At 45.1% G+C, this 13,191-nt stretch overlaps 1 protein-coding gene across 1 annotated transcript in view; it reads right to left on the reverse strand.

Annotated features, from left to right (window-relative positions):
- Positions 1-12,016, reverse strand: part of PADI2 (peptidyl arginine deiminase 2) — a 69,716-nt gene extending 57,700 nt beyond the window's left edge. The window contains exon 1 of the mRNA XM_044667803.1: positions 11,925-12,016. Coding sequence (XP_044523738.1) covers positions 11,925-12,016 — 92 coding nt within the window. The remainder of the gene's footprint in view (positions 1-11,924) is intronic.
- Positions 12,017-13,191: the final 1,175 nt, after the last annotated feature.

A 13,191-nucleotide genomic window follows, 5' to 3' on the forward strand; every position in this document is an offset into this window, starting at 1 on the left:
TGATTCTCATAATTAATTCTGCTATCCCTCTGCCCAGATGGGGCTTTGAGGGTTAACAGCTCAGCCTCAGAACCGAGATCTCCATTTCCCCAGGCACCAAGCTTGAGCAAACAGCTATTCTAAGAGCAGGCTCCAAATACAAACAACAAAAGAGCCCATTCAACCAGCTGAGGGGGTTCCCAGTTGGCGTCATCTGTGCCAAGGACAGATGCCCTTACTGAGGGGCTGTCCTTACGGGTCACAGGCTAGAAGTCTAGTCATGTTGTAAAGCAGTTATGAGAGGACTAGAGGATGCAACGGCAGGGTGGGGAGGTGTGGGATGTGTGTGGGGATGATTAAACAGAGCACAAGACCAGGAGTTCTTAAACCTACCCCCATACTATCTTTGGTAATCTGGTGACACTCATGGGCTCCTTTTCAGAATCGTATTTTTAAAGGCATCAAATAAAATTCATAGGATTACAAGGAAAGCAATGATATTAAAATAAGTTATCGAGACATGAAAGCACACATACCTACGTATTCCCAGAACCCCAGATTAAGAGAACCGAAGAAGACTAGAGGATCTATGATGCCTTGAGGCCGAATAATATCAATCTAGGCACCATGAGGGTACAGAGGGGAAGGAGGCCCAATCTCTGACCTCGTGGATCTCCACAGTCCCTGCTCTCAGGGAACCTTTAGCCAAATGGAGTGAGTATATAAGATCTAGTCTTTGACCTCCAGGAGTTCTTAGCCTGTTTCTAAGTTAGGCAGTTGCCATAATTTGATAAATGTTAAGAGAATACCAAGGAAGATCTGACTCTGGGAAGGGTTGAAGAAAGTTTCCTGGAGGGTTTTGATCAGGTTTCAGAATGAAAGATCACTGGAGAGAGCACCACCTTGGTTCAGCTTGCTAAGCTATAGACTATGGACCTCTGGGGTTCTAGCTGGGACATACTGGTGAGGTACCCAAATTCCTGTACGATTTCTGGCAGGTCTTTTTGCTCTCCTCACTTGAGAGTGACAGAGCCCAATTCCCTCCCAAAGAGGCGGGATTGGGAGTAGTAGACTGGGGCACAAAGTACTATTCCCGGTTGGCATGGAAGTCATTTCAATAACACCATTTGCCTTGGACCTCATTAATGCCAACCTTTCCTGGCAGCTTAGGGAGTGAGAGGGAGGTAAAGGAAAGTGCTCAGGGTTCCCTGATCCTCTGACTAGTACAAGGGGCCTCATTGGCATCCTTGTAGGGGGCATGAGCTAGTGTTTACAAGGTGACAGCCTTTGCATTCCACCTGTCTCTGGAGCCTGTGGGCAAGAATCTGGCCAGGGTCACAGTAACCCCAGAGAGCTTCAGTGGACGGGGATCTGTGCCACTCTCCAAGCTCCTTCCTGCCCCTTCCTATGTCTTGTTCCTAATCCTCTTCATCACCCCCTCCCTAGTTCACCCGCACCCCACCCTGGCCAAAAACCCCTTATCTTCCATCTTAGAATCAATACTGTGTATTGGTTCCAAGGCAGAAGAACGTTAAGGGCTAAGCGATGGGGATTAAATCACTTGTCCAGGGTCACTCAGCTAGGAAATGTCTGAGGCCAGCTTTGAACCCAGAACCTCCTGTCTCTAGTCTTGGCTCTCAATCCACTGAGTCACCTAGCTTCCCTCTCCTCTTCTAATTTTTAAACATCTTATTTTTAGTCTGAACTTAAGCATGAAATAAAGTGAGCCTTTCCTTATATACAAGAGAACAATAAAAAAAATTGTTCATGGTAATGTAGGTCCCTATGGTGTATGGCAGACTTTTCTTTTTAAGTCTGTATGTTCAACCTGTACTTTCAAAACTATCCTGTTAGTCTGACCTCCTTATATTGTTAAATTTTTTTTTAAAGACGCCTCCATCATTTAAAACATTTTTTTTGCTACCCTATAACTATTCTTCTGAAAACATCATCCCTCTGCTCCTCCTCCCATTGAAGAAAGAAAAGAAAAAAGAAAAGGAAAGGAAAGGAAAGAAAAGAAAAGAAAAGGAAAACAGAGCCCCTGGAACAGATATACAGAATCAAACAAAATCAATTCTGGCATTGGCCATGCCCAAATTTGAACCTTATTCTGAAACCTCAGGCCATTTCCTCTCAGTTACCCTGATTCCTTGGAAGTCAGCCTGATCACCATGGATTTCACTGGAATCATGAATTAATTTGTTTTGTAAAGAACTTTGGCTGAGGCCCAGAGGGAATGTAACTTTTTTTTGAGGCAAAAGGAATGTTTATTAAACAAAATAAAAACAAGATCGAGATAATTTAATAACTTTGCAAAACAAGAAGAGCAAAATAGGATGCAAAGAGATAATATAAAGAGTGTCTTCAAGGAATATATTATAAATAAAAATACTTGAATAACATAATTAGGAGATCATGATGGAAAACTGCCTCAATATATTGGAGGAAGACAACAACATACAGATGGAGACTGAAAGACACTGAAAACAAAAATAAAGAAACCAAAAAAACCCCAAGATGCATCATAGTTGTACTTCAGAATTACAACAATCAGTTTTGCAGGTAATGGGAGGGAGGGATTTTCCATTGTATGGACAATAGAAAAGATAGTGCAGGATTTTTGAGGAAATATAACTTGCCCAAGATAAAAAATATTGGAAGAAGGAGTCCTGAGATTTACCCCAGGCTCGTTCCAGTTTAGTAGCATCTTTACTAAAACATTTGCCCAAAGAACTAAATGGGAGAACCAGGATCAGAGGCTTGAAGATTTAGGGCTCATAGGAACCTTAGAGGGGAAGTCCATCTGCCTCATCTTATAGACGAAGAAACAGAGGCACATACAGGTTAGGTGATGTACATAGCTAGTATTTATCTGAGGCAGGATTTGAATGCTGACCCTTGGACTACAAATCTATGATTTTTCTACTATGACATTCTGCAAGTTCTCCTTCTGCTCTAAGGTCACAGCCTAGTGTATATATGTGTGTATAAAAAGACATATACACATGCATGTATCATATATATGTTCTTAATCTAGGATTTCATGAAGACAGGGGACTCCTGGTGTGGAAAATCCCTCTCCTGATCAACTCATTACCTGCACTGAGAGGTTAAATGACTTTCTCATAGTCATACAAGTAATTTATGTAAGGGGCAAGGCTTCTTGTCTCCAAGATGCACCCTTTGTCCTTGACTGCATCCCACAAGACAAAAAATAACAGGAATAATAGACTTTGGGGCTTACAAAACCCTTTGCTCATACTGTCTCATTTAACCTTTAGTAGTCAAGCTAGCTGTATGATCCTGGGCAAGTCACTTCACCCTGTTTGCCTCAGTTCCTCATCTGTCAAATGAGTTGGAGAAGGAAATGGCAAATCACTCCAGTATCTTGGCCAAGAAAACCCCAAATGGGGCCACCAAGAGTCAGACATAATTAGAATGACTGAACAACAGCAATTCAAGTTCAAAGGAGTTTCCCACATGATAGAAGAAAGAGGGAATAACTGGGAGAAAACCTGTCATGTTCTGGACTCTGTGTTATGTGTTTTAGAAATATCTTACCTGATCCTCACAACAACACTATTTTTTATCCCCATTTTACAGATGAGAAAACTGAGGCAGGCGGCCCTGAAATGTCTTGCCTGAGGTCAGACAGCTAGTAAGTGTCCAAGGGTGGATCTGAACTCAGGTCTTCCTGACTTCAGGCTCAGTGCTGTGTCAACTGTATTATCTAACTGTCTCTGGGGTCTGTTGAAATGACATATACAACAACTCTGGCATGGCAGGCAGTGGAAGCATTATTATACCCATTTTAGAGGTGAGAGAACTAAGCATAAGAGAGAAGGAAGAACTTGCTCAAGGTCATGGCCCAGTTAGTAAATGGCAGAGCTCACATTTGAACCCATCTCTTCTCTTGGCCAGAGCCAAAGCTCTTTCTAGTATGGCACATCAACCTTTAATGAATTTTCATTGGGAAGACATCATAGATTAGTGGAAAGAACCCTGGGTTTGGAGTTAAAGGATCTGGGTTTGAATTCTGACTCTGGCTCAGAACCTGTGTGACCTTGAGCAAGTCATTGGCCTCCAAGATCCCCTTCAGCTTTAAGTCTTTTTTCCTTTATTCTCATCTTGGTCTTAGGTAAATAAATTAAAAAAAAAGACAGACTGTTCTTTTACCTCTGTGTGCTCTAGAGTTTTTCCATCTGTAAAATGAAGTTCACCATTCTTTGGGGTTGTCGTTCGATTGTTTTTTAGTCATGTTTGATTCTTCAAGACCCATTTTGGGATTTTCTTGGCAAAGATATTAGAATAATTTGCCATTTCCTTTTCCAGCTTTTTTTACAGATGAGGAAACCAAGGCAAACAGAGTGAAATGACTTGCTCAGGGTCACACAGTTAAATATCTGAGGCTAGACTTGAAGTTAGGTCTTCCTGACTCCAGGCATGGTGTTCTAACCACTGTGCCTCGTAGCTGTCATTCTTGACCTTCTCTTACTCCCAGGGATGAGATAAAGAGTGTGATGTAGACACAGTTAAATAGCCAGAGCCCTGGCCCAGGGGATGGAATGCTTGTGTTCTAGTCCCAGATTTGCTCCTTAGTTCTCTGTATGATGTGGGCAAGATCTTTCCTGTCTCTGAGCCATTAGGCAGGGGTTCTCTGTCCTAAACAAAGCAGTCTCATCTGTGGTTGCCTTGAACCTTCCCTCCACACAATCCGCTTCCACCAGGGAAAATAAGGTGCCCAGGGGGTTGGAGCAGGGGCTGCTGTCCAGCCTAGACTCCTGTCCCTCAAAGGTAGCCTCCTCCCTCAGGGCCTTGGCATTGCAATTGGACACCTGTCCCTGGTGCCACTCCTGGCAGAAGCCAGCCTTTTTAGGGCTAGACATGCAGGGGTGTTGCCCTGATTTATGGGGGCCATCTGATCACGCCTTGGGACCAAGTTCCCCACGAGCTCTGACAGGTTCCGGGAAGGGTGGGGTGGCTGGGATTGGTTCCAGCTCAAAACAATCCTCTCCGTGCCCCTGAAGTGGCCACGCCACACATATGTGTGCCCTGCTCTGTAGGGTTAGGGTGGGAGGGATGGCCAACTCCAAATCCAGTCATTTCTCAGCTCAGGGCACCAGCCACATAATGTCGGGGCAAAGACGGCACAGATAATCCCAAACTGATGAATGATCCTAAAATAGCACCTCCGATGGATAGTTAGGGATGCTATATGAATATGAACACCCAGAAGACCTGGATTTGAACCCTAGATCAGAAACTTACTAGATGCAGAACCTTGGAAAGGTGGTTGAGCCTCTCCACATCTCAGTCTTTACATCTGTGAAATAGGGATTATAATACTAACACGACTACTTTACAGGGTGTTTGTGAAGATCAAATGTGATATCCCATGCAAAGCACTTTGTACACTATTAATCAGCAAACCTTTAAAGTGCTTTCTATTAGGGGGTGGCTAGGTAGCACAGCTGGATAGAGAGCCAGGCCCGGAGTTGGGAGGACCTGGGTTCAAATTTGACCTTCTGGCTGGGATGCCACCACCTGGGCTGCTATGAGGAACCCAACCACACTGCAGAGAAGTCATTAGTGGACAGGAAGTGTGGCCATAGGCTCCTTCAATTGGCTGCTCATCTTCCCCATTGAGAAGTACCTTAGGGGCTGTGTCAATTAAGCCTTAGGAACTCTAGGAATACTTAGCAATCTAAGACCCCATTCTAGGCCATTCACTGTCCTTAGGAGGAGTCACAGGGTCTGGAGTTTTGAAAGAAATAGCAATATTCATCTTAAAATGACCGAAAGATCCCTATAAGCTATAAGGTTCTATATTCAAGAGTCCACCCTAGCTCAGAAATCCTGTGTTCTAAAGCTCTCCATTCTAAGGTTTTTCCTAGTTTGGAGGTCTTCTGTTCTTAGGTGCTGCCTAGTTCCAAGAGCCCTTTTTCCAACAATCTGTTCTAAAGTCCATTCTAGCTCTAAAGGATTCCAAAACTCCTTCTAGCTCTGATGCTCTATAATATAGAGTCTATATTCTAACATTCTCAGTTCTAAGCTCCCTTCCATGTGGAAGAATCTTCTAACATTTTCTGTTCTAAGGTTGCTTCCAGCTTTAAGGATCTCTATTCTAAAGTCCCTTCCAGCTCTGACATCCTATGTTCTAATATTCTCTGTTCTTGATCCCTTCCAGATTAAAAAAAACCCAAACCAAACCAAAACCTTACCTTTCTTCTTAGAATCATTACTGTGTATTGGTTCCAAGGCAGAAGAATAATAAAAACTAGACAATGGAAGTTAGATGACTTGCCCAAGATCACACAGTTAGAACGTATCTGAGGCTCGATTTGAACCTAGGACCTCCCATCTCTAGGCCTGGATCTCAATTCACTGAACCACCTATCTGCCCCCCAGGCCCTTCCAGTTTGGAGACTCCCTATTCTAAGGTTCCTTTAGCTCTAAGCATCTTGGTTGTAACATTCTCTATTCCAGGGTTCCATTCCAGTTCTAATAGGGTTCCATAACTATGTTTTTTCTAACACCTAAAGAACAGCAGGGCTTTTTCTCCTTAGGGAATGAAGGAATGATGACCTTGGAGGACCTTTGCCTTCTCATTGACTCTTTTGGGGACATGAAGATGGAAGGGGGGGAATGGGGAGAGGTTAAGTCCTGGGTTACTATACCCCACAACCTGCTCAAATTACTAGAGTTTTCCTAACCACCCAAACCCAACTTTCTTCTTTCTTTTCCCACTTTATCCTGCTTCCTCTAGACCTACCTCCCTATATTGTCTGATCTCATTGATTTGACCAGAGAGGAGGAAATGAGAGCACCCATTGGAGCTTCGCCCCCACCTCACCCTTTCCTCCCCCTGGTCCTTTTCCTGGCCCCTCTTCACTCTCCTTGCCTCCAGCTGAGATCTTGGCAGGGCAGTACCAAGAATGCCCAACTGTAAATAAACAGGCGTGTACAGTGACAGCACTGGCTTAGGGGATTAGGAGGCCTGGTGACAGACAGCCCACCCCAAATGCAGCCTTAGTTTAGGGGGTGATAGAGCTTGATAATTAAGAGAAGCTTGCTGACAAGGAGGCAGAGTGAAAAGATGTCTGAGGACCCACGGTCACATTTTGGTTGTACCACTTGTTGGCTGTGTGACTTTGGGGAAGGATTTTTAACCCCTTGGGGCTTCCCCCCATATAATAAGACTAAATAGCCCTTAAGTCTGTTCCAGTCCACATTGGTCACTATGACAGTGCCAACCATTTTCTCCTTCTTGGCTATTCCTTTGGCCTCCATAATACTCTTCTCTCTTGGTTCTTCTACCTCTCTGAGTGTTTCTTCTTAATCTCCTGTCAGAAATGATCATAATCCTCCCATCCATGAAGTGTTGAGTATTCCCAAGGGCTCTGTCCTTGCCCTCTTTGCTTCTCATTCTGTCTCTCCTCTATCACCACTCTCACTGTCATTCTTTTCAGCTCTCATTGGCACAATGACTGTCTTCACCCTCTTCACTTCTCATTCTCTCTTTGACACTCACTCTCTCTCTGAGGCTCCATCACTTACTCTCTCATTCTTATCTGTTTTCACTGGTTCTATGATTGTCTCTGCTAATGACTCCTAAACGTAGTCTCTCTCTAAATTCCAGTAACGTGTCTTCAACTACCGTCTTCACTTGGATATCCCAGAGGTACCTCAACATGTTCATGAGAGAACTCAGTATATGTCCCTAATAACCTCTCCATCCTCTAAACTTCCTTTTTCCTGTTGAAGACGCATTCCTCCAGTCATCCATATTTGCAAGCCTCAGAGCCATCTATGATCTGTCACTCTCCCTGACATCCCTCAACCAAGGGCTGTCATTGACATCTCTATTGTGAGGTTCAAATGAGACAACTTGTGTAAGGCACTCAATAAATTTGAAAGTGCTCTATTATTATTATTAGCCTACAATCACCAGAACTCTCAGTCTGGTGATGATTTCATTTGCTGAGCCTTCTATTGAACGCCTGCTGAGCTTAAACAACGTTCATGGAACAACATAGAAGTATGCTGGTAAATGTTTAATGACCAGGCTCTCCAGGGCGGGAAAGTATACACACATTTATAAGTTTAATCTGTATTAATAACTCTTTCTTAAGTTTACCCAATCAATAAAGCAATAAACCAAGCCCCAATTTGCAGCACTTGCAATTTCTTTTTTTTTTTTTTTAAACCCTTACCTTCCATTTTGGAGTCAATACTGTGTATTGGCTCCAAGGCAGAAGAGTGGTGAGGGCTAGGCAATGGGGGTCAAGTGACTTTCCCAGGGTCACACAGCTGGGAAGTGTCTGAGGCCAGATTTGAACCTAGGACCTCCTGTCTCTAGGCCTGGCTCTTAATCCACTGAGCTACCCAGCTGCCCCCATCACTTGCAATTTCTGAGGTGTAAGTGCTAACACTGAAAAATTTACCAATAGGCAGCTGTTTTCCTGCACACCCATATCCAATCAATTGCCAACTTTTATCAACTCTACCTTCCCATTTCTTACATCTGATCTCTTTTCTTCCTCTTACACCAAAGCTCTCTTATTTATGGACTCGTTACTTCCTGCATGAATCATGGCAGGAGCCTCCTAATTGGTGTCTCTCCCTTTAGCCGTTATTATCTCCATCCCATCTTCCACACACCTGACAAATGGATATTCTTCAGATATATCTGACTATATCATTCTCCTGTTCAATAACAACAAAAAAATTTCAGTAGCTCCTTGTTGCTTCCAGGATAAAATTCAGACTCCTCATATGTTGGCATTTAAAGCCCTTCACCCTTTGGCACTCATCCCACTTTTCTAATCTTATTTCATATTATCCAACATTTACTCTCTGTGCCAGTTAGATTAGTTTGCAAGGTGTTCCCCATAGACCACATTCTCTCTTTGCACAGGTTGTCCTACATGCTTGAAATGCATTCATGGCTCATTTCTTCAGAGAATACCTAGCTATCTTTCAAGCACAGCTCTGGTACCACTTTCTCCACCAGCCTTTTCCCTATCCTTCCCAGTTATTAGCATTTTCTTCCTCTGAAATGATTTTGTGTATATTTTGTATTTATCTGTGTAAACATGGTTTAGTATTTTCAGCCATGTCCATTTCCTACTCTTTGTGACCCCATTTGGGGTTTTCTTGGCAAAAATACTGGAGTGGTTTGCTCTTTCCTTCTCTTGCTCATTTTATAGATGAGGAACTGAAGTATAAACAGGATTAACTTTGACAGTATCTGTCTGAGGCCAGATTTGAATGTAGGAAGATGAATCTTCCTGATTCCAAGCTCAATACTCTATCCACTGTGCCACTTAGTTGCCACTTGTGGTTATCTTCAGTAGAATATAAGTGACTTGAGGGCAGGCATTTTTCTTTTCAAAGAACCAGCTCCTAGCCTTATTTATTAGTTCAGTAGTTTTAAAATTTCAGTTTTATTAATTTCTCCTGTGATTTTTATGATTTCCAACTTAGTTTTTATCTGAAGTTTTAAAATTTGTTTTTTTTCCTCTTTTTTAAAAGTTATATGCCCAATTCATTAATTTCCTCCCTCTCTATTTTGTTCATATAGGCACTCAGAGATATTACATTTCTTCTGAGTACTGCTGACTGTATCTCATACATCTGATATTTTGTCTCCTCATCAGGCACTTTTCTTTGTCCTTTTTATCTCTAATATCTAGTACTGTCTGTCTTTCTTTTTCTTCCTTCCTAATCCTTACCTTCTGTCTTAGAATCAATACAAAGTATTCATTCCAAGGCAGAAGAGTGGCAAGGGCTGGTGACTTGCCCAGGGTCCCAAGGGTGTGTATCTGAATTCAGACTTGAACACAAGACCTCCAGGCCTGTCTCTCCACCTAGCTGCCCCCTTACAGTGCCTTTCACACTTAACAAGGATTTGTTGAACTGAACTGATTTCAGTTAAGGGACTTTCTATAATAACCAAGTACCTCAGTTGTAGGAATTTTGCTCTGGGGCCCTCTCCTATTGGGGAAGGAGCAATGGAGCCTGAATGCCCAGATGCTTTTCATGGCCTGGCCTCCTGGGTTTATTTATTTTAGAGCAGATATCTATTCAGATACAAGTTGGATTAGATACTCTCTGGGCTCCCATCCAAATCTGGGTTTCTGCCATATTGGTCTGGCTGGTCAATCAGTCACCAAGCATTGACTAAGCACTTATTTTTTGCCAGGCACTGTGCTAAGCTCTGGGGATAGAGTTCAAGAGTGTGTTTCTGGGGCTTTCATCATTTACCTCAGAGAAGGCACCTGGTGAGTTTCTCCTCTGGCTGGGATATGTTTATATATATGTCATAGGCAATACTGCCAGGGGAATCGGAACACCTTTCTTCCATCTTATATTCAGGAGACAAGGAGAGGGATGGGGTAGAACAAGGGAATACCTTCCTCTATTTCTTGGAGTCTTGTTCTAGTTATTGCCATCTCTAGCTTGGCCCCTGAAGGCTAGGCTCCCTCTTCTGCCTTTCATATACCTTTATACCCAAAGAAGAAAAGGGTAATGGACCAATTGGGAGTATCTAAGCAACATTCTCCAAGCCTAGGGATTAGTTTAGTGAGAAACAAGTTGGTGGGTGTACCCCAGACTCTGGGGCTCAGTGAGGATGAAGTCTGGGGAGGGATTCTGGCATTCTGGCATTGGTCAGAGTTCAGGAAATATCACTAATGTCATCCCTGTGGGGCTTTGAAACATTAGCTGCAGGGCAGCCCCAGGGGGCCAAGATTCCCAGAATCACATTCTCTCTAGGGGCCAAACTCTGGATCTGAGCTGACCCTTTCCAGAGCCCTCAGCTGAGATGAAGGGAGAAAGAAAAGCTCATCTGAGAACAGGGAGAAAAGGATTGGGGGCAATGTGAGTAAAGAAAGGCCAACCTGGGGTCAGGGAAGTAGCTGAAGGAGAGGAAGAGAATTGGAAAGCTGGGGTGAATGGCCTAAGAGAAAGAGATGAAGTTGGGGCAGGAGTGGGGAAAACTGCAAGAAAGAGACAGGAAAGTGATGGGAAAAGTGGAAAATGATGGAGGAGGAAGAGAGGAATAGTGTGGGAATAGGAGAGGTAGAGAAGAGAGAAAAAAGCAGAGAAGAAACTAGAGAAATCTAAGTAGGAGAATGAGAGAGGCAGAGGGAGGAGAGAGAAGTAGGAGGGAGGGTGCTAGAGAGATAAAAAACTATATATAGGATAAAAAGCTTAGTGGTATGGAGAAGTAAAAGTAAGGGGTGAAAAGGAAATGCACCAAGGCAGAAAGAGGAAGGGGGCAGTTTGAGTGCACAGATTGGTCTGTATTGGGGCAGAGAAAGACTTGTGTAGGGGCAGAGAGGAGTAGGGGAAGGGGGTGAGGAGGGACTGGGATGGGAGCAGAAAGGAGTCAAGGAGGGGTGGAGACTGGGTTAGGGATAGAGGAAACTGGAGGGACTGGGGGGGGGGGGGGGCTGGGATGGGGGTTGAGGATGTATGGGCCCGGGATGGTAGTGGAGAAAAGAGGGGCCAGTCAATAAACATTTATTACACACCTACTATGTGCCAGGCACTGTATTAACGCTGGCATTAAAAAAAAAAAAAAGACAAAAGAGAATCTCTGCTTGGCCAACACCGGTGCAAAGACGAGCAGATGGAGAGGGTGCGGGAAACTGGGCCCGGGAGCCAGAAGAGGGACTGGAGAGTTTGAGACAGTGGAGATAGGAACTAGAGAAAATAGGAGATGGGACAATAGGCCTGGGTGGGAGCGGGGACTAAGGGCTCACGGGAGCAGGCAGGAGTGAGGACGTCCCGGAGGGTGTCTAGGAGGGAGGGGTGAAGAGGGAGCCCAGGGGCAGGTGTTGAGGCAGGCGAGGCGGGGAGGGAAGAGGCCATGCCTAGGCTATCCTCTAACCCGGAGGCCTCCCGGTGTGACTGCAGGTGTCTGGGCGGAGCATTCTCACCTGTAGACATCGACCCAGAGCCGGGTGCCCAGTACACACACCGCCTCTATGCGGTTCCCGAACTGTAGGCGCACAGTCCGTTCCTGCGGCATCTCTGTCCTTGCTCGGGCTGTCGGGTCCTTGGGTGCTGAGCGCTGGAGGCTGGGGGCGCCGCCACCTGCTCCAGGTGAACCAGAGTCAGCAGCTGCCCTCCGGGCGCCGGCGCTAAGACTTATCCCCTGGCAGACCTGGGGCGGGGCCTCCTCCCACCATGCCTCCCTCATTGGTCGCTAGGGGGAGAGGAAGAGAGGGGGCGGAGCTCGAGGAGTCCCGCTAGGCGCTGCCGCCCATCCTCTGCACCCAAGAGGGAGCTTCTCTTGGGAGTTGGAGGGGGGCGTGTGCTCTTACATTCTCCATGGGGCCCCTGCATTTTCACTTCCAGCGCTCCCTCCTTTGCCCCGCCGCACTGCCGCCAACACACACTCATTCACGCTGGCGCCCACATCCTTCCTTCCCTTCACCCTCCCCCTCCATTGTTTCTTCCCCTCCCCCAATAATTGTTCTGTCACAACAAAGTTACATAGAACATTTGCTGACCGGGCAATACCATTCTGAGATCTCTTTCCTAAAGGTGATCAGGGCTAAAGGAAAAGAACCTCTATGGACTAAAAGACTGGTCGCAGCTCTCTGTGGTGGCAAAGAAATGGAAACCGAGGGGCTGCCCATCCGCTGGGGAATGGCTGAATACGTGGTGGCATACGATGGTGAGGGAATACTACTGCGCCGGGACAAATGACGAACGTGGCGGGATGCTGTCGCAGCAATATCGTAGAGTAACTCTCAAGGTCTGAGCTATTCTGCCTTCCATGAATATTCAAAACAACTGCAAAGGACCTAAGAAGGAAGATGCCAGCCTTCTTCAGGGGAAGAACTGATACACACACATAGCTACATCAGATGTAGATCTTATCTAAGTGGGGCAGGAAGGGAGGGAGGCATACTGGAACTCAATGTAACAAAAGTAAATCAAAAAGAATATTTGCTATTTTCTCATCTCCTGACCTATAAAGAGTTAATGGCTGGGGGCAGCTGGGTAGCTCAGTGGATTGAGAGCCAGGCCTAGAGAAGGGAGGTCCTAGGTTCAAATCTGGCCTCAGACACTTCCCAGCTGTGTGACCCTGGGCAAGTCACTTGACCCCCATTGCCTAGCCCTTACCACTCTTCTGCCTTGGAACCAATACACAGTATTGACTCCAAGACAGAAGGTAAGGGTTTAAAAAAAAAAAAA

This window comes from Gracilinanus agilis, chromosome 3 (assembly GCF_016433145.1).
Source record: "Gracilinanus agilis isolate LMUSP501 chromosome 3, AgileGrace, whole genome shotgun sequence".
NCBI lineage: Eukaryota > Metazoa > Chordata > Mammalia > Didelphimorphia > Didelphidae > Gracilinanus > Gracilinanus agilis.